Raw genomic sequence first — 23,976 nt, forward strand, 5'->3', positions numbered from 1 at the left:
ATCATCATAATTTCATTCAAGAGTTTATGATCTTTAAAAGTGGGAAATCTGAACGAACAATTGGTTGTTTGCTTCGCAATAATGATAACTGCAGAATTGAAGGCCATTTAAAAAAACGTATAAAAACTACGCGCGAATAAATATTCAACAGTTAAATAATTTTACTTACTTCAGAATAAATAAATTTAAAAAAATAATGTTGAAGAAATCGGGAATAACTTGGTTACTTTTTTTAATAGTAATTACGATGGCGATTTTTGGTTCAGCTGATTCGAAGCCACGGTAAGTTTTTCATTTTTTTATCGGCAATTTTCTTTCTCTTGAAGAGTAATTTTCTTCTAAAATAAAGTCGATAATTCTTTTGATTTATTATTTAGTCTTGAATTTGAAGCCGATGATGTTCAAGAAAGCTCAAACATAGAATTGGTGCCGAACAGCTTAGAATCTTCAACACAAATATATTTATAATAACATATACTTAAAAGTCTAAAAAAAAAATTAATAAATGCATTAAATGTTATTCTAAATTAAAGAAAAATATATTATTACTCTTTCGGTGTTAAAAATTTTTCAGCGAACGTTCGGCTGGGTTAGATATGGGACTAAATCGAGATTATACTGGTGAATTATAGGCAAAATGTAAACTAGCAGAACAAGCAGCCAATAGTCCATACGGCCCCAGTAAAAAATGTTAAAATTAATATAGTAGAGAATAAAAAGTATATTCATCAAAAAAATAAAAAAATTTATCAATGTAATCTTATGATATTTATTTAAAAAATTAAGAATATTTAAAAACTAACTTTAGATTATTTTAATCATTACAAAGTTACATAAACGCTCTCATAAAATATTTACAAAAGTAAAAAAATATGAGACAAAATATCAGTCTGTATAAAAAATTGGTTCATTGTAGACAAACACTCTTTAAATTCTTCCTATCATACAAACAAGGCACTAATTATTGTTAAGAAACATTCTTAAAATTTATTTTCATCCACATTTACAATTCTTGATTAATTTTTTCTGCAATATCGTCCCTTAGCTCCCTAAATTCTCTTGAACCATTAATTCTTCACTTACAATTCTTCCAAATCACATTATAAAACGTGATAACTCCGAATATCACAGTGAAACCCCCTGATAGCTAATTTGGTCTTAAATCTTGAAAACAAACTTAATTGACGCCATCTTGTTGATCAAATTGTAATTAAAAACTTTTTATCAAATTGATGACAAGCTTCTTCATAAATTTATGCTAAATTGCCGTTGATCTGCGCCCGAATTCGTCCATCAACTTAAAGAATTGAAAAAGCAGTTAAGTTGGCCTGCAATTTGACGTCAAGATTTAATTCTGCAAGTTCTTACTGTAAAGTTGCAGTAAAAGAATTTATTACAAGCTTGATGGTAACTACCATTACAATTCCAGCCGTTGATTTTCATCGAATTGTATAAAATTGGATGTTCCCTGATAGCCGCACGGTGAGAAATTTCTGTAGAAATTTACTATGCATACATAATAAGACTGAACCTTAATGACTCAATTCAAAATATTACCATAAAAATTTAAGAATATCATATTGTACCAATCAATATTTACTAGGGACCATAGTAAATTTGACCGTGCAACTGTTACATAAACATATATAAAAAATTTTCGTAAACTGACAGAACAAAAACTGTTAGTGTGCTTAAAACTTTTCATTATAGTTCCATAGTAAAATTTCTGTTGCTCAGTCGACAATAAAAATTTATAAAAAAGTTTCACATTTAGTCACGTGTACTCGGTTTAAATTTAAAATTGTGACTATGAAATTTTCAAATGTCCCATAGTAAACGTATACGCGTCAGTCGCGACGCGCGCTCTTTCATTTTTTCGTGCTGCTTTGTTTTATCAACATAAGTCTACAGACGCTATCAGTAGTGGTTAACGGTGTTATGAAAATTGCAATAAACATTAAGTTTTAAATAAATACTAGTTTATAAATCCATCAACACATGAATAGTTAATGAAAATTTGTAAGATTCATAAATAATAAAATATTTAATAATTTACCGTGAAAAATTAAAATGAAAACAAACATTTGATGGTTAACCTGCAACCGACACTTCTAATAATAATAAAAAATAATTTAAAAGTTATATATTGTGTTTATAATTATTCATAATAAAATTAACTGCCAAAATAAATCCTACGTTCATTGTTAAAAATGAAAAAAATAAAACTATATTTTAAAAAATATTTTTAAAATTATTGCAAACAAAAAATCTTGTTTGGTTTGATATTTTTTGATTGCTAAAAACATTTTTACTCTAAAATTTTTATTTTTTACAAACGTTTTCTTATTTTTTTTGCTATAGTACATTCGGAAATTTAAATTATTGCATGTTTCATTTTACTATGGTACATTTCAATTTCTACCATTTACTATGTCTGATTTCATTTGTTTCGGAAATTACTATGGGCCATTGTAAAATTTTATTCTGAGTCAATAAGGTTCACTAGTAACATGCACCATTGTAATATCTAAAATCCATGCAGAATAAAAAATAATGGAAATTTCTCACCGTGCAGAGTTTCAGACCAATAAAGTTAGTGTCAGATAGTTACCACCAATTTAGCGACAACTTGCTTTCAAGTTCCGAATTTGTAACTGTTGGCATCAAGTTGGCTACAAGTTTCTGAGAAAAAGAAGACCAATTTACTGCCGCAATATGTCGCCAAATTTCTTGAGAAACTTATCGTCAATTTGATGTGAAGAAGTTTACAAGCAGTTTTTGTTGACAACTTGGTGAACAACTTGACACTAACCGAATTCATTTTCAAGACTTGCTGCCAACTTAATGGCAGTAAATTGCAGAAATTTACGACCAACTTGACTATCAGGATAAATCTGAGGTAATCTATTTCCCTGATAGTCACCTTACCTATAACTTACTGTCAATCTACGTCTGCAATTTGAAGTAAACTTGAAGGAAAGAGTTGGCAAAGCAAGCGATTACCTATAAGTTACTCTGCAAATAGACGTCAAAAATTGCTGTACAAGTATTTCAGTCAGAGTTGAAAAGAAATTTAACTATAAGGTTGATTGTTAACTTATATTCAAGTTGTGGCCGTAGATTTCCGTCAATTCGCTTACAACTGTTGTTGAGTGAAGAATTACCACTAACTTGATGTTAAGTTAACCATAACTGCTAGAAGTCAACTACTTTCTGAAAAAGCGTTGGGTACCCTGATAGCCACCTCATACTATAAGTTCTTGTAGATAAGTTAGCGACAAGTTATCGTTAAGTTAAGGAGGTTCGAGCGAATCTAATGTAAAAAATAATTTCCAAGTTTGAGCTTTGAAATTAAGTATACGTATGAATAAATACGTAATTTATCTAATCCCAAAATTTCAAAAAGATTCACCGTTTAGTTACTTAGATAGTAAATTTTAAAAATCACATATTTTATCTCCTTATACACGGGCTCTTATGGCGGACAAACTTTTGTCGAGACTTTAATTATTTTTTTCAATATTAACCTCCCAACTTTAACGGATAAAAAACTATACACAAGAAACTTGGATTATTGCAAAATATAAAAACAATTTAATAATAATACATTACCGATATAATTTTGAAATATTTAAAGTCAAATTTTATGTTTGTAACTCGTTTATCGTCAGCTATTTATTCGAATATAGTATATTACATACCTAGGCCAGTAAAATAAAAAAAGTCTCAGATCACATGTAATTGTTGGCCGAGGCGAAGCCGAAGTTGACAAACATGTGATCTGAGGCTTTCTTATTTACTGGCCAAGGTGTGTATACTATTTTTTCTGCTCGACGTAGCCGGAATGTGGCAACTTTGTTTAGCGCAGCGGCCAGAAAGTTGCCACTTTCCGGCCGGAGGGCAGAAAAAGATTTGACAACATCGCGTCAACAGTTGAGAAAAAAGAAAAGGATAGAAATATAGTTACAGAGAGAGAAATGTTTAACTCACACACTCATCCACGTCTCTGTTATAGGTATAATCAAGCGCGCTATTGCCAAATCTTTTTATTTATTCCGGTAAGTAATAAATACAAATTTATATACGTGACTGAATAAAGTAGTCAGTACTTGTCTCGGATAGCTTAACTGGAGAGCCCTTGGCGCGTAACCGAGAGATCTGGGTTCGATTCCCAGTCTGGGCTGTCTGATTATTTTTTCAATTACGGAAAAATTCCCACTGAGTAGGTCTCCCCTTTCCCCTATCCGTTCTTTCCCAACTCCCTTAAAAATTTGCTTTCATATGGCTTATCATATGCTTATTTTTATATGCTTGATATGGATTATCATTTGCTTTGATAAGCCATATCAAAGCAAATTTTAAGGGAGTTGGGAAAGAACGGATAGGGGAAAGGGGGGGACCTACTCAGTGGGAATTTTTCCGTAATTGAAAAAATAATCAGACAGCCCAGACTGGGAATCGAACCCAGATCTCTCGGTTACGCGCCAAGGGCTCTACCAGTTAAGCTATCCGAGACAATTTATTGAGACAAAGTCATTTTATTACTTTACTTTATTAAATAAGTAAAAACCATCAATAATTAAATTGTTTTAATTATTTTAAATTAAAATAAAGAATTTTGACGAATATTGGGAAGACTAAAATTAAAAAAAAATTTTAACATTATTTTGACTCATTAGTTACGCTCGAACTTCCTTAACATCAAGCCTAGAAAATGTCCATCCTTATATACAAGTTGACAATAAGATAGTGCCGATATTTAAAAACAAGTTATCCATAAGCTTATAGTAAACTTGAATAGAAAATTTCAGCAACTTAACGGCAATTGTTTCAATACAATGAGCCTTTTTCCTGAGAGTAGTACAGCGAACGTGCCACGAGAGGCAGCACTCGTAGTAGGGACAGACATAAAATATTTTCATTTAAGACAGTGTTATTTACGCTATATTATTTTATTATTTAAAAATAATATTTAAACACAAAAAAATTTTTTTAATAATCACTATGCCAACAAAACATTGTAGTTTTGCAAAGTGTACGTCGGATAATCGCTATCCAGAGGAAAATGTGTTTTTTATACCATTTGTAAAACCTCATATCGACGAGGTTAGATTCCAATAAAAGATTACGAAATTATAAAGTTCTAAATAACTGATAAACTAATTACTTAGAATCATCAATTACATGTTTTCAAAATTATTTTTGAAATTAATTAAATGAATAAAAAATGAATAGCAAATTTTTTTCACACACTGATAGAAGGATTTATTTGTACCAAAAAATATTTGTTAATAGTTAACAAATCATTTATTAGAGACCACTTTTTAGTATTAAACAAATATTTCTTAGTATTTAAAATGATTTGTTTGTATTTAATAAATCTGATGTTCATTTATTGAATATTAATAAATCTTTTTAAAAGAGGTTGGCAATAGCCTAATCGGCTCGGTACCTGCATTTCGAAAGAGTGGGACCAGGGTTCGATTCCGGCGCGCACCAATATTTTTCAATGATTATAAACTAAGAATATGTGCGTTTCATTGCCAGCCTCTGTACCGGTCGGGTTTTCTGTGGTTTTCCCATATAGTTATGGAGGTAAAATGTCATTATAGAAGTACCTCCATACTATTTAAGACCGTAATGCAAATGCAGGTACTGATTATAACGCGTAAGTCGGCCACAGTCGCAGCACATGTGTGTCGGGCATGAAAGAAAAAATCCCGACATGCAGGAGGGTGGGGACGAAAAAGTGGTTGAGAGTTATAATGACGGGGTTGAGAGATTATATTGCGGAGAAAAAAGTGGAGAGACAATAATTCCCCACCCTCCCTTGTAAAACACTCTACAGTGATACAAGTAAAACCATCCTCAATTATAACCTCCTCATAAATCTTTTTAAAAACTAAGAAATATTCATTAAGGATTAAAAAGTGGTCTCTAATAAATGATTTGTTAAATATTAAAAAATATTTTTAACTAGAAACAAATCCTTCTATTAGTGCAGTTATTGGATATAAATTAAAATGACACATAACCTCTGTCTGTTACTTAATCGTATTCATTTATTACATATAATAACGTTTATTTATTACCATTTATATTTCATTCATATTTCACTCTGAAATAAATCTTAAATTTATAATTATTTTCAATTTCTCTTGTTACAGTTTGAATTTACCGCTAGTTTTTTACTAGAGTTTGTATACTAACCTGTCAATTAATTCATTTTTTTTCCGGTAACTTTTAAGTTACGGCACGCAAACCAACGTTTTAATGTGACAACATTATTGTCTTTTACAGTTGCAAATTTTAATTTTGCTCCAGGAACGTCGTCTTCGGTCAAAAACATGTTTTTTATGTCCACTTTACTATGTGATTAAATGGAGCTCTGACAATGTTTGTCCCTACCGAACTACTAGCGCCGCTAGTGAGTAATTTTTCGTACTTCAGGAAAAAGGCTCATTCTTTGAAGTTAAGTTGACCATAACTTGTAGATTAAATTTTATTGCCAACCTACTTTTCGTCAAGTTATTTATAATTCGCGACACTAGGTTATCTGAAAGTTATGGTACACGGAAAAAAAAGTGAAGGAATTTTTACTATTTCACTATTGTAATTTTTATTAAATTAAATAGTAACGGTGGACTATACTTCTCATTTAGTAATTTTTACGATCTACTATTGTAAATTTTATCCAACAAACAAGGCTAGCAAGAAATTTAAAAAGTCGAATAATATAGAGCAAATTATACAATATGTATTTGTAAACTTTACAATTCAACTATCGTAAAAATTGACACAAGGTTTTTTTAAAAGAAATTTTAGGGAGGGAGAGAGATAGAAGGTTGGACTAATTGGTACCTATACAGTAACCGAAAAAAGAAATCGAAATTTTTTTCATCCGGAAATCGAACCCAGAACTCTTTGTTGGCAGCCAGAGACTCTCTCTCTCTCCGCACGCTATCCGAGGTAAACTAATATCCGTGTACTTTAACATTTACATAAACTCGGAGTCTAGCGCTCTGCACGGCTATCGCTCACACTAATTAAGAAACATTCCAATTAAACTATTGTAAAATTTGTTATAGTTCTATTGGAAAGATACAAAGGCAGCACTGGAAATTTTAATCTCTTACTTTTTACAATAGTAACTTGTAAAATTTCATGAATAAATAGTAAATTTTCTTCTAAAATATTTGAAAATTAATAGTAATAAAAGTATAGTCCAGCTTTACAATAGTTGTATCGTAAATTTTCCCAGAAATTTTTTTCCGTGTATGAAATGGCTATCAGGGTAATAAATTCAGAATTTGTTGGTAAGTTTAATTCCTATCTACCTAAATTGCGGCGACATCTGTGTAGCCTTAGAACTACTATTCCTACTATTAATAATCTCATCAATGCTCTGCTTCAATTCCTCCATTTCAAGGAGATCAAGCGGAAGAGATGTCTGAGTCGCCATTTCGCGTGCAGTTCCCTGAGTGTCTGATTGAATACTTCTTATAATTTCCGGACTGGAGTCGGAATCACTGCCATTAGAATTCTTAAGTACATCTTTATCATCTTCCTTGTCTTTATGCTTCTTAGCTTCAAATTTGTCCAACTCTTGGGAAAAGTGCTTGGTGGAAACTTCATTCTGAATGAAAAACTTGCTCTTTTCCGCCTCTCTTCCCTTCCCACTCTTACTGCTTCTGCTCCTTCCGCAATCTTCCTCACAATTCAGCATCTTGGTCTCTTCATCAGCTTCACTGTCTTCGCTCTCACTATCACGCTCGTCTTTATCATCAGCCTTGCTCTTGCTCTCCAGAGTCTTGGATTTGTCAACACTGGAGTTATCACTTTCACTTTGATCCCCAAAGAAGAGCGGGAGCAGAATCTGGGCGTTCTTATTGTGCAGGACCTTTGAATTAGAAATACTGTCGTCCAGGTCAGCCATAGCAGAGCGTCTCTTCATATTTGGAATCTGCGAAGATCCATAAGCCGCAAGCGCGGATAAAATTTGGGCATGGTGGCTTTCCTGAGAAGTGGTGCTGCCGCGACGGAACAACGGTCCGACTCTAGAACTAGACTTAGCGAACTTCTTCTGCTTGCTTCGTTTGGTCCTTGGCACAGAAGAGCCTCTCTTTCGGCAAGCCTTGACTTCCGCAATTTGGACCGAAATTTGCGAGTCCAAAGAATTCCGGCGAGAGTGAACGGAAACTCTTTGCACGCTATAGCTCACTTCGGAGTCTACCGAGTTCCTGCGGTAGCTAGACATGGAACCGCCATTACCGACTATCAATGCGTCTCTCCGTGTGACGAACTTCGGCAAAGCCGCGGCCCAGGTCGAGCTGAAGTCTTGTGAAGCCACTGAGTTTAAGTCGAAATTTAGTCCTACGGGATCGTGAGAATTGTGGAAGCTTATTGACAAACGTCCGGCGTTGTTGAAGGTTTTGCGTTTTGCAAAGGCTTGAGCTATCACTTTGTGCTTTTTTAGCTTCACTGGCTCGTCTGGGTCGGGGTTGAACCTCCTGAAAAGTGAAAAACGATAGGGATTTAAATTTGAAGGAAATTTTTTGATGAAAAAAATTACTTACCGTCGGAAGAACCTCTTCCAAGTATCGACTGTCGAACTGTTCCAGACCCAGAGAGACATCAGGATACCAGCAACGAACGGTGCTAGCAAGTGTAACTGAAGTTTAGTAACACTAGGTCGGGATGATATCTTGCAGTTTGAGCCTTCGTCATATTTGGTTGTGATTGCGCATCTTTCAAATGATTTTTTTATTTAATAAATTGTTTCAATAGGCAGATGTAAAGCTTACCCTAGTAGCAATGGAATTGGACAAGATACTTAGAGAAGCACTTTTTAAAGAATTGGACAATTCTCGACCAAGACACTTGATCAAGATTCTTTATCTAGACTGGCGACAGATTTAGGACAGTCTATGTCCAGAATTTAACCAGATTCTTGGCTTAGAGTCCTGACATAGACTTGCGCGAGAAACGCAAAAAACGACGAGCGCGCACCTATTTCTCTCCTTTCCACTTGAATGTGAAAAGTATAGTATTGCAGTGGTTTTCACTTATAATCTAGTCAACAGGTTTAAAAAATTAATTTAACTTGTTACGATATATCGATACTGCCATTCTAATACGTCGTATCCCCCACATTTAGAAAATTTTACAGCAGACGGTAAAAACGATTCATTTTTAACATTGATTAAATGGGATTTGACAGATGAAAATATTTATTTAAAAATAGTTATTAAACTATTTGACCTTTTAAATTTTTATATGACTTGCATAATATTGTTATGATTCCATTTTTCAAAAAAAGTCAATTTGTCAAATTTTGTGGGATACGACGTATTAGAATGGCAGTATCGATATGTAAAAAGTTGAATTATCGCAAGAAATAGTAAAATATTTTTTAATAGAATGAGAACCTCTACTCTATAGGATAGTCCCAAAATTTAGCAATATATGGCTCAGATTTCTGGTCAAATTCTTCACAAATTCTGACTACAGTCTGGCTTAAGTCTTGACCAATATTCTTGGTCAAGAATCTGGACCAATTCTTGATCTAAAATCTTTCTAAAGTATCTTGATTTATGCTAGCACAAGGCTTTTACCAAATTGCTACAAGGAAAAAAGAAAACTTGAAAAATTACAGTATTTAATGCAACGTGGCGCTTCGTAATGAAAACTGGAAAAATTAGTTTTAGATTGTAATTATCCACAGATTCGGTAGAATCTGGCGCCAAGTTCCGTTCAAATCTGCTGTAAACGGAGCGCTAGACTACCGACTGTGTTTACTGTAAGCAGAACGGTATTTTGAGGTTGCAAAATTTTATTTAATTCTACGGTACTTTTTTTTTCCTAAATTGTATATTATAACAGTAATTCATACTTTATTTGACTGTTATTAATTAATCTGAACAAAAACAGTTTCACTGTAAAAAAATCGCGCCAAATCCACGTTCATAAGAATATTAAGAAAAAAAAATTTGTTTTTTTCTTTACAAAAGTATATAAAGTAAAAAAATTAAAAAATCCAAGTAACCGATATGGTTGCTTATGATTTTCGGAAAATAAAAAAAATTTTGTTATAAATTTAAAAATTAAAAAAAAAAATTTTGAACGTATTTAGTGTGCGCGGTTGCAAAATATTTTACTTTTAATGAAATTCGTAAAATCTATTTACTAGGACTTTAAAAAAATTGAAATACACAATGACGCACACCAAGTACGTTCCAAAATTTTTTTCTTAATTTTTAAATTTATAACAAAATTTTTATTTTCCGAAAATCATAAACAATCATATCGGTTACTTGGATTTTTTAATTTTTTTACTTTATATATTTTTGTAAAGAAAAAAACAAATTTTTTTTTCTTAATAGTCTTATGAACGTAGATTTGGCGCGATTTTTTTACAGTGAAACTGTTTTTGTTCAGATTTTAGTATTTTTTGTAATTATAATAAAAATTTACAATTGGTACCAACTTAAATCTCGCGTTGGTTGCATTTTTTATAGCAAACTATCCCCTTGAAACTACAGTTTATGTAAAAATAATTCCAGCGCACCCTGGCGGGTGTAGATGCAAGCTGTGAAATATCTATTTTTAACTGTAGTTTTCCATCTAATGAAGGATTACTATGCATTCTCGAATTATTTAGTCTGTGGCAGATCACTTTGCCCATCGAATAAAAGTCAGGATCGAAATTTTTGCGTTGCTATAGTTTGTGCTGATTAAATTTAATAATTTCAAGTAGATTAATTGTTATAAGTGAATATAATTAATTAATAACAGTCAAATAAAGTATGAATTACTGTTATAATATACAATTTAGGAAAAAAAAGTACCGTAGAATTAAATAAAATTTTGCAACCTCAAAGTACCGTTCTGCTTACAGTAAACACAGTCGGTAGTCTGGCGCTCCGTTTACAGCAGATTTGAACGGAACTTGGCGCCAGATTCTACTGAATCTGTGGATTATATTCACTTATAACAATTAATCTACTTGAAATTACTAAATTTAATCATTACAAACTATAGCAACGCAAAAATTTCGATCCTGACTTTTTTTCGATAGGCAAAGTGATCTGCCACAGACTAAATAATTCGAGAATGCATAGTAATCCTTCATTAGATGGGAAACTACAGTTAAAAAAATATATTTCACAGCTTGCATCTACACCCGCCAGGGTGCGCTAGAATTATTTTTACATAAACTGTAGTTTCAAGGGGATAGTTTGCTGTAAAAAATGCAACCAACGCGAGACTTAAGTTGGTACCAATTGTAAATTTTTATAATAACTATAAAGAGTACTAAAATCCGAACAAAAACAGTTTCACTGTAAAAAATCGCGCCAAATCCACGTTCATAAGACTATTGAGAAAAAATTTGTTTTCTTTACAAAAATATATAAAATAAAAATTAAAAATTCAAGTAACCGATATGATTTCTAATGATTTTCGGAGATTAAAAAAAAGTTTGTTATAAATTTAAAAATTAAGAAAAAAATTTTGGAACGTACTTGGTGTGCGTCATTGTGTATTTAAATTTTTTTAAAATCCTAGTAAATAGATTTTACGAATTTCATTAAAAGTAAAATATTTTGCAACCGCACACACTAAATACGTTCCAAATTTTTTTTTTTTAATTTTTAAATTTGTAACAAAATTTTTTTTAATTTCCGAAAATCATAAGTAATCATTTCGGTTACTTGGATTTTTTAATTTTTTTATTTTATATATTTTTGTAAAGAAAAAAACAAATTTTTTTTTCTTAATAGTCTTATGAACGTGGATTTGGCGCGATTTTTTTACAGTGAAACTGTTTTTGTTCGGATTACAGATTTTGTAAGAATTACATTGTATAATTTAATATTTACATTGAAAGCTCTGAATATTAAATTAAAAAATTGAATTTAGAAAAATGTTATTTCAAACTGTAATTTTTCTAGTTTTGATTACGACGGGACCGATTTTACATTTTATACTGTAATTTTTCGAGTTTTCTTTTTTCCGTGTACTAGGGTAGCTTGAGTCAAGAAAAAAAAATCGGTTAATAATTTTTTCTCTTGTTCCAAAAAATTTATTGTTTTTTGTCGTGATAACGTCTTATAAATTGATGAACACCGACAGCGCTCACGAAAAAATGTCACGTTCCGGCTGAGCGTTCCGCTTGAGCGTTCCTCCTGAGCGTTCCGCCTGAGCCTGTGCGTGCAAATGAGAGCGCGCAACAAGCGATAGAGAGGCCCAAGCGTTGGCTTGTGACACATATATCTCTCTTTTTGCGTAACGTCAGAGCTAGCAGTCAGAATATTGTTCTATAACTAATTGTTCGTGATTATATTTAAACAAATTATATCAATTATATCAGATTATTATTGTTGATAATATTAATAATTGTTAATAAAGAATATCAATTATAAATAAATAAATTAATAATAATTATAAACGATAAATTAATAAAATAATAAATTAATAAAATAATTAATATTAATTATAAATAATAATAATCATATCAATTATCAAATTATTGTATCAATTTTTGATCAACAATGTATCAATAGGTCCTTTTTTTTTGTTAAAATAATTTTTAAATTTTTAAATACAAAATAATGATAATTCAGTGATAATAATTCAATTCAATTCCTAAAAGTATGCAATTTTTCATCAATATTTCTTTATGACGTTATCACGTAAAACTATCGTCCGAAAACCGACTTTACAGACAACCAATTTTTTTGTGGTAGTCTTAGTTCAAAAATTTTTGTCTTGAGTCAAGATAAACTTTCTAAATTAAAAAAAAAAGTACTTACATGATATAATCACGAAAACTTTGACGCCATTGATAAGAATTTTGGAATTCGTAAATATGGCAGTACATTGTGATAATTACAACGAAGAATGTTAGCAATGAAAAGAAAACCATTCTGAAAGAAATATCACGGATTTTGGCATAAGCTCGTTCTGATACAAGATTTTGGCTTTGTATTTTCAAACTGATTAGTTTTATAAGGCCTGAAAGAAAAAATTCGCTTCTTTAGTAAGAATTTGAATGATCTATTAAAAGTTTTCCATGTCTTTATGTAGCTTGACGTAACTAATTTTTTTATCAGGCCATAGAAAGACACATGAATATCTTAGACCACTTTAGATGGAAATTATTGCAATTGAAACTAACCTCTAGATAAAAAGTATCCACCAATAATAATTCCGACCATAATCGGACCCAGAACAAATATGCTTCTAGCAATGGGATTAGTGTACCCAACGAAGCAAATTCCTGTGACACTGTTGCCATCTACTTCTGCGCGAGTGATGACCGTCAGAGTGAGGAACAAAGGAACAGACCAGGCGAACATGTGGAAGTAAGTGCTTTTCTTTGTGATCTTTTCCTGGATTGAGCCGTTCGTATCCTTGAACCTTATGTACCAAGCGTAGGAAAATATCACGAACCACACCATTATTGCCATCGATGAGTAGTAAATCAGGACGAAGACTATCACGCACAACCAGGTGTCGCCACTAGAAGGAAATTAACCAAATATGAAGAGATGAATATACAAAGGGCGTGTATAAAAAATTTTTTTGATACTTAACTTAAAATTGTTGAGAAAAAATATTGTTTGAATTACTAAAGCCAAAAAGGTGTAGAGAAAAATTTATGTACTGTTTTAAGACTTCGATAAAAAGCTCGAATAATAAAAATCACTAAATTTTCAAATTTTTAAAACCAAAAGATCGTACATTTTTAAACATCCGCCTTATAGGCTTTTCAAAAATTTTTAACTTCCCGCTAAGAAAATCAAAGATTTTCAAAAATCGGGAAGTTATTGTTTTCACCCCGTTTTGCAAAAATCGAATTTTCATCAGATCTCGACGTTTTAAGGTCATAGGAAGCTTCCCTGACTATTCCCGCGAGGTTGTCACGGTGTCTGTATGTATGTGTGTGTGTGTGTGTGTGTGTGTGTGTGTGTGTGTGAAAATATGTGAACCGCTTATAACTTTTGAACGGCTTGACCGATTTCATCGCGGTTGGTACCATTCGAAAGAGCTTGACCAAACTTAGATTTTGAAAACTATTTGGACCGATTCAGATCAATAGATTTTGAGAAATCTTCAAAAAACTGAAAAAAAATTTTTTTTCAAATGTGGTTTTTTTGGAATAACTTTTAAATGGCTTAAAGGTTCAATTCCAAAAACTAATCAGCTCTTAACCTCAAAAAACCACGTCGATCGCCACCAGTCCGGTCAAAATCGGTTGATTCATTCGAGAGATATCGTGAACGAAAGAAAACCGAAAAAAGTGTTTTTTCGGAATAACTCCAAAATTCCTAGCGCGATCAATTCAAAATTTAAGATTCTTTGTGAGGCTTGAAAAACTGCGTCGAATGCTTCTAATTGCGTAAAAATCGGTTTATTCATTCAAAAGTTATTGTGGTTTAAAAATTCAAAAAATAGTGTCTTATCAAATCTCTATCAGACTTTTGAGCTCGAAGAGCTTTAAAGGATAGGAAAGCAATCTCTTTGAGCTCGGAGAGCTCAGAATAACCCATAAATTGTATTTTTAAGCTCGAAGAGCTCAAAAACGTCATTGGTGCAATTTTAAGCGCCTAAGTATGGAATTAGCGGGAAGTTGCAGGGATGGCCTTCAGGGTCAACCGTTTTCCTAATTTTTTTTTTTCAATTTTTAAGCTTAGAATATGTTTCCAAAGATTGGCAAAAAAATTTTCTACACCTTTTTGGTTTTAGATTACAAAATTTTGAAGTTCCTGAAGCTAAAAAATCGTCAAATTTAAGACACGCTCTTCTGTCTTACGAAAAAAATTTTTTTTTCAATTATTAAGCTTAAAACAGGAAAGAAGTACAATTTTTGGACATTTTATGGCCAAATTATTGTATAAATAATTTATAAACGTAATAGCATTATAAATTCTTTTTTTATGAATGTAAACGTTCGAAAATTCAATGAAAATATTATTTTCTGCACAATCATTGAATTTCAAAGTATCCAAAACTATATTTGTTGTATCTTATGTTATCAAAAATTGGAAAAATAATTTTTTACACTCTTTCGGCTTTATATTTCAAAATTTTGGAGTTTCTAAAGCCAAAAGAGCTTCTAATTTAAAACATACATTCTTTTGGCTATCAAATTTTTTTTTTTCAATTTTAGGCTTGAAACGGGATAGAAATACCATTTTTGGACATTTGATGTTCAAATTATTGTACAAATAATTTATAAACGTAATAACATTATAAATTTGTTTTTTATGAATCTAAACTTCAAAAATTCGATAAAAATATTATTTTTTGCATAATCGTTGAATTTTAAAGTGTTTAAAATTAGCAAAAATTGGCAAAATAATTTTTTACACTCTTTCGGCTTTATGTGTCAAAATTTTAGAGTTCTTAAAGCTAAAAAGTCGTCAAATTTAAGACACGCCCTTCTGTCTTACGAAAAAAAATTTTTTTTTCATTTTTTAAGCTTAAAACAGGATAAAAGTACCGTTTTTGGATATTTGATGTCTAAATTATTGTATAAATAATTTATAAACGTAATAGCATCATAAATTCTATTTGTATGAATGTAAACGTTCAAAAATTCGATGGAAATATTATTTTCTGCACAATCATTGAATTTCAAATTTCCAAAGTTACACGGAAAAGTGAAAAATAGAAAAATTACATTATATACTTATAACGTGGCGCTCCGTATAAAAAACTGGAAAAATTACAGTTTTAGATTGTAATTATTAGAAATTTTGTAAGAATTACATTTTAAAATCTAAATATTACATTTTAAAATGTAAATATTACATTTGAAAGCTCTAAAAATTAAAATTTAAAGTTTGAATTTATAAAAATATTATTTCGAACTGTAATTTTTCTAATTTTTTTTTTTCCGTGTATTATGTAAAGAATTTTTCTTTACATATTTATTAATTATAAAAAAATCGAATATAATTTTATTTAAATTTTAACGTATCTCGTTCGACTTTTGTAGAAGGCCCGGGGAAATTCTCGTAATTAATAAATTTAATATAAATTTAATTAATTACCTTAAATTAATTTTTTTTACATAACACGTGCAAAAATTGGCAAAATAATTTTTTACACTTTTTCGGCTTAATATTTCAAAATTTTAGAGTTCCTAAAGCCAAAAATGTTTCTAATTTAAAACATCCGTTCTTTTGGCTTCCAAATTTTATTTTTTCACGAGCTTAGAATATATTTGTCAAAAAAAATTCTTTTACGGTCTTTTGGCATCTGTTCAAATTCTCATAATACGATAGGGGGCGTCCATTAATTACGTGAGGTGTTCTAGGGGGGGAGTGGATCATGCTAAATCTTACCAAATCTCACTTAGGGGGAAGGGGGGGGGGGATCTTAACAAATATCACGTAATTTTTTTTTCTAGCAGAAAACAGTGTTAAATTGCGTGAATTAGTATTTCTATAATAAAATATGGCCAAATTTGACACAATAGTGTTTGTCGTATTCGTCTGAACCCTGCAGAGCAGCAAAGTAGCGCTCGATTGTTTAATTTGATTATTGATCGATAGGATTCACTAATTTTTTAGGTATAGATTTCTTTAGAAATCTATCGGTGGTAGCCGGTCTCATGTCGTAATTTTAATACAATTTTGTCATAATATGTTTAATTATCTTCAATTTAAGCTACACAGTAAAAAAATTTTCGTAAAATTTAACATAAAGTTTTGTGTAGATGATTTTTTTACACAAAATTTATGTTAATTCTACACATACTGTTTGTATTGATAAAATCAACATAATTCTGTGTTAAAAGTAACACAAAAATATGTTAAAACTTTCATCGGCTGATTCTCGGATTTCTACACACTTAAATTTTATCCATAACACAAATAAAGTGTTGATTTTAATATTTTCTTTGTGTTACTCAGATCAGCTGTCAAATTTGTGAGTTTTATTAATAATTTAAATATATATTTAAATAGATTTTAATTTCTGAATAAAAAATAAATTGTTTCCCATAAATACAAAGTTAAAGAACTCAATAAAGTATTCAAAATTTTTAAATAGTGATTAATTAATTTTAACCAATAGTTGCTTTTTTACTACAAGTCAGTGGCAATAGATGATTATAGGATTAATGATGTATTAATTTCTAATTATTAATTATTAATAAACTCGTTAATTATATATTAATGGAAAATAATTTTTTTTTCACGCTGCATTTAAGTATTTCACGTAATGACACAAATCAAAATTCACCAAATTAAAATGACGTTGAGGCTATCACATTCACATGTCTAAATATCTTGTGTGGCATACGTGACTATGCTCGTACTCCCGAGATCCCGCGCAAAATAAAGCGGAGCGGCGTCATAATTTAACATATCTTCGTGTAAATTCAACATATTATTTGTATTACTATAGAAAACATCAACACAGCCTTTATATTGAATTGACATTTAAAAAGTGTTATTTATACTACTAACCGACTGGGAGTATTCTTTAACATAAATTTTGTGTTGGTTGACCAATAACATTAAAAAAGTGTAGTTTTACTTTGAATTAACACTTGAGTGTGTTAAAAAATGGATGGATTGATCAATACAAACAGTTTGTGTAGAATTAACATAAATTTTATGTAAAAAAATCATCTACACAAAACTTTATGTTAAATTTTACGAAAATTTTTTTACTGTGTATTGTTCGTCGACTTTTAATACTTTTTTCAATTTATAAAAATTATAAATTTTTCAATATATTAGGTGTAGTTGAGAAAATTAAAAAAAAATCAATAATAAATTAAATTTTAGCTTTTATTATCAAATGACTTTTATATGTAAAAAATCCTATTTTTTATGTACACGGTGAGAAATTTCTGTAGAAATTTACTATGCATACATAATAAGACTGAACCTTAATGACTCAATTCAAAATATTACCATAAAAATTTAAGAATATCATATTGTACCAATCAATATTTACTAGGGACCATAGTAAATTTGACCATGCAACTGTTACATAAACATATATAAAAAATTTTCGTAAACTGACAGAACAAAAACTGTTAGTGTGCTTAAAACTTTTCATTATAGTTCCATAGTAAAATTTCTGTTGCTCAGTCGACAATAAAAATTTATAAAAAAGTTTCACATTTAGTCACGTGTACTCGGTTTAAATTTAAAATTGTGACTATGAAATTTTCAAATGTCCCATAGTAAACGTATGCGCGTCAGTCGCGACGCGCGCTCTTTCATTTTTTCGTGCTGCTTTGTTTTGTCAACATAAGTCTACAGACGCTATCAGTAGTGGTTAACGGTGTTATGAAAATTGCAATAAACATTAAGTTTTAAATAAATATTAGTTTATAAATCCATCAACACATGAATAGTTAATGAAAATTTGTAAGATTCATAAATAATAAAATATTTAATAATTTACCGTGAAAAATTAAAATGAAAACACACATTTGATAATTAACCTGCAACCGACACTTCTAATAATAATAAAAAATAATTTAAAAGTTATATATTGTGTTTATAATTATTCATAATAAAATTAACTGCCAAAATAAATCCTACGTTCATTGTTAAAAATGAAAAAAAAAATAAAAAAAACTATATTTTAAAAAAATATTTTTAAAAATTATTGCAAACAAAAAAAAATCTTGTTTGGTTTGATATTTTTTTGATTGCTAAAAACATTTTTACTCTAAAATTTTTTATTTTTACAAACGTTTTCTTATTTTTTTTGCTATAGTACATTCGGAAATTTAAATTATTGCATATTTCATTTTACTATGGTACATTTCAATTTCTACCATTTACTATGTCTGATTTCATTTGTTTCGGAAATTACTATGGGCCATTGTAAAATTTTATTCTGAGTCAATAAGGTTCACTAGTAATATGCACCATTGTAATATCTAAAATCCATGCAGAATAAAAAATAATGGAAATTTCTTACCGTGTAGATGTCTTTAAATATCTATTTGCTGTAGTCAGTCTCATATCGTTATTTGCAAAAATATAATAAAAAATAAATTTTAGGACATTGCGGCCTTTTAATAACGTGTTTTTTTCAATATTCAAACAAGAAATCTACCTATCCATGTCGGGTGTAGCCGAATGGCACTTTTTTTCTCAATAATCCAACCCGTTTACAGCCAAAACATAAATTTTGAATAATCTCGCGTGAGATTAGGGGAGGGGGGAGAGAGTTGAGGAAAATCTTACGAAATCTTATCAAGGGGGGAGGGGGGGTTAAAAAATTCTCAAAAATGCCTCACGTAATTCATGGACGCCCCCATACCTTGGTTCTTGTGTTCGAAGAGTTCCATCCTTCTGACAAACAATGGACTCCCTGATGACCAAAGTAAATTGAAGCATCCATCCAAAGCAGTTGACCAAAAAGCAGCAATTGATGTAAAAAATAACCAAGGCTGGATACTTGTTAGCGCTTCGCCAATCGATTAAAAAAGTGCAAATTGTGAAGAGGTTGGACATCATGCAAATGGTAGCACCCCATCGGATGAACGAATGGATCTGGTCATGCTCGTCAGCTGTGTAAAGCGGATCATTACAAGGAATTCCGCATCCTTCTATCCCCTCGAAGGTCGTCAGCGAGTTGTCCGTCGCGATTAGAGGCTTGAAGCACTTTCCTGAAATGTTGAACGGCAGGAATCTTGAAAAGTCCTTGCCTTCTTTGGGAAATAGCTTCGGATTGTCGCATTTTATGAAGCTGGGCCAGATGGTGTGGTTAAAGAGGATTCGACACGGGCTTAAAATTTTCTTGCAAAACTCCTGCGAGGGCAGCTCTATCGTATTGTTGTTGCATTTGGGCTTGAATACCGAGCACAACAGGGGTTGGACCACTGCCCAGCATCTTGGGATGTGTCTAAGGCTTTGTAACAGCCGAAGTCGCTCCTGAAAATATTTTTTTTAGTAAAAGTATCTTATTTTTTTTTACTAAAAAAAGATTTAAAATTTTTATTGTAGAAAAATATTTTTTTTTAAGAATTTTTGAAAAATTTTTAAGTGAAAAAAATTTTATAGAGAAAAAATTAAAATTTTTAAATTCTTGTTTGATTTTTTTTAATTTTTGCAATAACAAATTTTTTTAAGTGAACTTTTGTCAATAAAATAAAATTTGGTAATTATTTACAAGTGAGCTCCACCATTTTCATTTTTTTTTAACGAAATTTTTATTTGATTTTATTGATACATTTTTTTTTAAATACATAAAAAAATGAATTGAAAAAAAAAAAAAAGTTGATTATCACAATTTTAACAAATTTTCAAAAAAATTTAAAATTTTTTTAGAAAATTGCGATACTCAACTTTTTTTTTTAAATGTTCGTTTTTTTATGTACTTTTAAAAAAAAATATATCAAAAAAAGAAAAAATATAAATTTTATTCAAAAATATGAGAGCCAAAATTTTTTTCCAACTTTTAAAGGCAAAGAAGCTATCGAAATCTTTATTTTTTTCTTTTACGACATTTTTATCATAAATGCGCCGTAAAAATAAGCAGAATAAAAAAAAATGTTAATTTTTTACTTAGATATGGCCAAAAATAGAGTGGACACCACTAGTTAATAATTAGTGAAAATTTTTTTAAGAAAAAAGAAATTAAAATTAATATTTTAAAATGCTTGTTTAATTTTTTTGAATTTTAAATTTTCAAAATTTCATCAAAAAAAAATATTTATTTTTTTTTATAGGAAATCATTTTTTGAGAATTTTTTAAAGCAACTTTTTTCATTAAAAGAAGAAAATTTTATAGGAACAAGAAAAAAATCAAATAAAATGAATTTTTAAATATCTGATTAATTTTTTAAGTGTTAGAAAAATTTTTGAATGTTATCAAAAAAAAAAAAATTATTTTTCAATTGCAATCAAAATTTTCAAGTGACTTTTTTTGTGAATAAAAGAAAAAAAATTTTAATAATTGATTAAATTTATAAAGTCTTATCCAAAGAATTTTAAAATGTTATAATGAATAATTTTTTTTTCAAGATAAAAAAGAAATATTTGACTGTAAAATTTAAAAAATATAATTTTTTCAAGTTTTATCGGAGTAAAAATAATTTAAAAAAACTTGTTCAAGTAACTTTTGACACTGTCACTAGCTCACTGATAGAAGGATTTATTTGTATTAAAAAAATATTTGTTAATAGTTAACAAATCATTTATTAGAGACCATTTTTTAGTATCAAACAAATATTTCTTAGTATTTAAAATGATTTGTTTGTATTTAATAAATCAGATATTCATTTATTAAATATTAATAAATCTTTTTAAATACTAAGAAATATTTGTTAAGGACTAAAAAGTGGTCTCTAATAAATGATTTTTTAAATATTAACAAATATTTTTAACTATAAACAAATCCTTCTATCAGTGCTATAATCTGACTGTACTACGAATTCTTAAATCTATACCCTACACACAAACATTTTCGATAACTGGCAGGTATAAAGTTACCGGAATGTCTCCGTAGTAAAAATAGGATCTAATTTATACTTCCTCATCTGAAAAAACTTTCAATTTTTCGACTTTTCGACTACACTGAGAAAAAAAAGTACTACACTGATAAGATTTATTTGTACCAAAAAATATTTGTTAATAGTTAACAAATCATTTATTAGAGACCACTTTTTAGTATACAGAAAAAAAAATTAACTTGAATGAAGAGAAAAATTCTTAAACCAAGAAAAATTTCTTAGTTTAAGAATTTTTCTACTCAAATCAAAAAGATGAAATTCTTCAAAATTATTTACTCGATTCAAGTAAATTAAATTATTTGTTTGTAATTAATAAATCTGATATTCTAAATTAAATATTAATAAATTTTTTTAAATACTAAAAAATATTTATTAAGGATTAAAAAGTGGTCTGTAATAAATGATTTGTTAAATAATAATGCCAATATTTTATTATCATGATAAATATTGATATTTTTTTGTCAAAAAAAAAAAAAACCAAAATTTATTTTAAACGATTTTTGAGCCAAGAAATTTTTTTCTGGACAAAAAATTTGTAAAAATAAGATAAATAGTACCTCAATTAAATCTTGAGTAGTGCGTTCTGGAATTAAATCCAAAGAAGTCATGGAATACGTCAAATTGGTGCCCATGCATTTGCCGTACTTGAGTTTGACACAAGTTGCCGACCTCTCGACACCGGCAGTCGAGTAAGGGTCCCAGGGGGAGTCGACATCTTTTTCGAAGCTTCCTGGCAAGTCAGCAGTAGCTTCTTGAAGGATTCCAGTGCAAATCAGGGAAAAATAGAGCCAAAATAAAATCTGAGGGGGAAATAAATTAATATTTATTTTAGCTACTTTTTATAAAAAAATAAAAATTAGATGGATAAATTATCACCTTGGAAGAACAAAAATCACTCCGGCGCTCCATGTTGGAGCGCAAAAATAAGAATCAGCGGTATTGAATATTAACGTTTAAATTAATAATGAAGCATCACAGTTTTAAGTTTAGCTTTGGCTGTGATGCCTCAACAGACGCACACTCTCTGAATTACAAGACATTTCTTTAGTATAGGCTTCGCCGGACCACACCAGACTGGCTAAGACCAAGACCCTATGACTATGACTATACTTTTTACTCTTCGGCTTTGCTCTTTGGGCCACCCACGTTGCGATTCATATTATTCCAGCTCTCCCACCATCAGCTTCAGGATGTTTTCAAATAAACGAGTTTTGGGGATACATATGTGCCGGGGATTCCGAGCGACGCCGAGCGCGTAAAGATGGCTGGTCGGTAGAATAGATTTTTTGGTGATCGATTGAAGGAAATTTATTTTTAAAATTAAAATTAATATTAATATGTTAAAATTAATATATTATTTATTAAATTTATTTTTCTTTTATTGGTCTTATAATTTTTACAAACTTATTTTTTATTTTTTTTTATTAGTTTTACAATTTATGAAAAACTATTTTTTACTTTTTGTAATTTTGTATAGAATTTTTGTATTAGTTTCATGATTTTCATGGTGATCGATTGAAGAATTAACTTTTAAAATTAAAATTCATCTTATTTATTAAATTTATTTTTCTTTTAGTGGTCTCATAATTTTTACAAAATTATTTTCAATTTTTTTAATAATTTTATAATTTTTACAAAATTATTTTCAATTTTTTTAATAATTTTATAATTTTTATAAAATTATTTTTAATTTTTTTATTATTTAATTCATTTTATAAATTTTTTTTAGTAGTATTACAATTTATAAAAAATTATTTTTTAATTTTTTTTTGTAATTTTTATAGAATTTTTGTATTAGTTTCATCATTTTTATCGTGATCGATTAAAAGAAATTAATTTTTAAAATAAAAATTAACATTATTTATTAAATTTATTTTTCTTTTATTGGTCTCATAATTTTTACAAACTTATTTTTATTTTTTTTTTATTAATTTTATAAATTTTACAAACTTATTTTTAATTTTTTTATTAATTTTATAAATTTTACAAAATTGTTTTCAATTTTTTTAGTAGTTTTATAATTTTTACAAACTTATTTTTAATTTTTTTATGATTTTTAGTTAATTTTATAAAATTTTTTTGTTAGTTTTACAATTTTAAAAAAAATTATTTTTGATTCTTTATAATTTTTATAAAATTTTCTTTATTAGTTTCATAATTTTTACACTTATTTTTAATTTATTTATTAATTAAATAATTTATACAGAATCATTTTTAATTTTTTTTTATTAATTTTAGAATTTTTACAAACTTATTTTTAATTTTATTATTTAATTAATTTTATAAAATTTATTTATTAGCTTTACAATTTATAAAAAAATTATTTTTTACTTTTTGTAATTTTTATATAATTTTCTTTATTAGTTTCATAATTTTTACACTTCTTTTTAATTTATTTATCAATTTCATAATTTATATAATTTTATTTTTTAATTTCTTAATTATATATTCTGCAAAAATTGAAAAATTAAAAAAAGAAA

At 29.0% G+C, this 23,976-nt stretch overlaps 1 protein-coding gene across 1 annotated transcript; it reads right to left on the reverse strand.

Moving 5' to 3' along the window:
• Window positions 1–1,301: 1,301 nt before the first annotated feature.
• LOC123269091 (protein smoothened-like) lies at window positions 1,302–22,628 on the reverse strand. Its single transcript, XM_044734617.1, has 8 exons — window positions 22,373–22,628; window positions 22,054–22,296; window positions 19,303–19,916; window positions 13,178–13,521; window positions 12,813–13,014; window positions 8,577–8,747; window positions 7,311–8,510; window positions 1,302–1,347 (listed from the first exon to the last, which is right to left on the reverse strand). Exons 1-7 carry the CDS (start codon window positions 22,403–22,405, stop codon window positions 7,334–7,336), a joined length of 2,784 nt encoding a protein of 927 aa, XP_044590552.1. The 5' UTR covers window positions 22,406–22,628; the 3' UTR covers window positions 1,302–1,347; window positions 7,311–7,333.
• Between the last annotated feature and the right edge of the window lie 1,348 nt (window positions 22,629–23,976).

Source organism: Cotesia glomerata, linkage group LG7, assembly GCF_020080835.1.
Source record: "Cotesia glomerata isolate CgM1 linkage group LG7, MPM_Cglom_v2.3, whole genome shotgun sequence".
Lineage (NCBI taxonomy): Eukaryota > Metazoa > Arthropoda > Insecta > Hymenoptera > Braconidae > Cotesia > Cotesia glomerata.

What these genes read in the sequence shown, in the direction of transcription:
- LOC123269091 (XM_044734617.1), bottom strand. Translation starts at nt 22,405, where the DNA reads ATGGAGCGCCGGAGTGATTTTTGTTCTTCCAAG. An exon ending in TGGATACTTTTTATCTAGAG is followed by an intron (nt 13,015 to 13,177) that starts GTTAGTTTCAAT and finishes TTTTTCTTTCAG; the next exon opens with GCCTTATAAAACTAATCAGT. An exon ending in AGTTTTCGTGATTATATCAT is followed by an intron (nt 8,748 to 12,812) that starts GTAAGTACTTTT and finishes ATCATTTGAAAG; the next exon opens with ATGCGCAATCACAACCAAAT.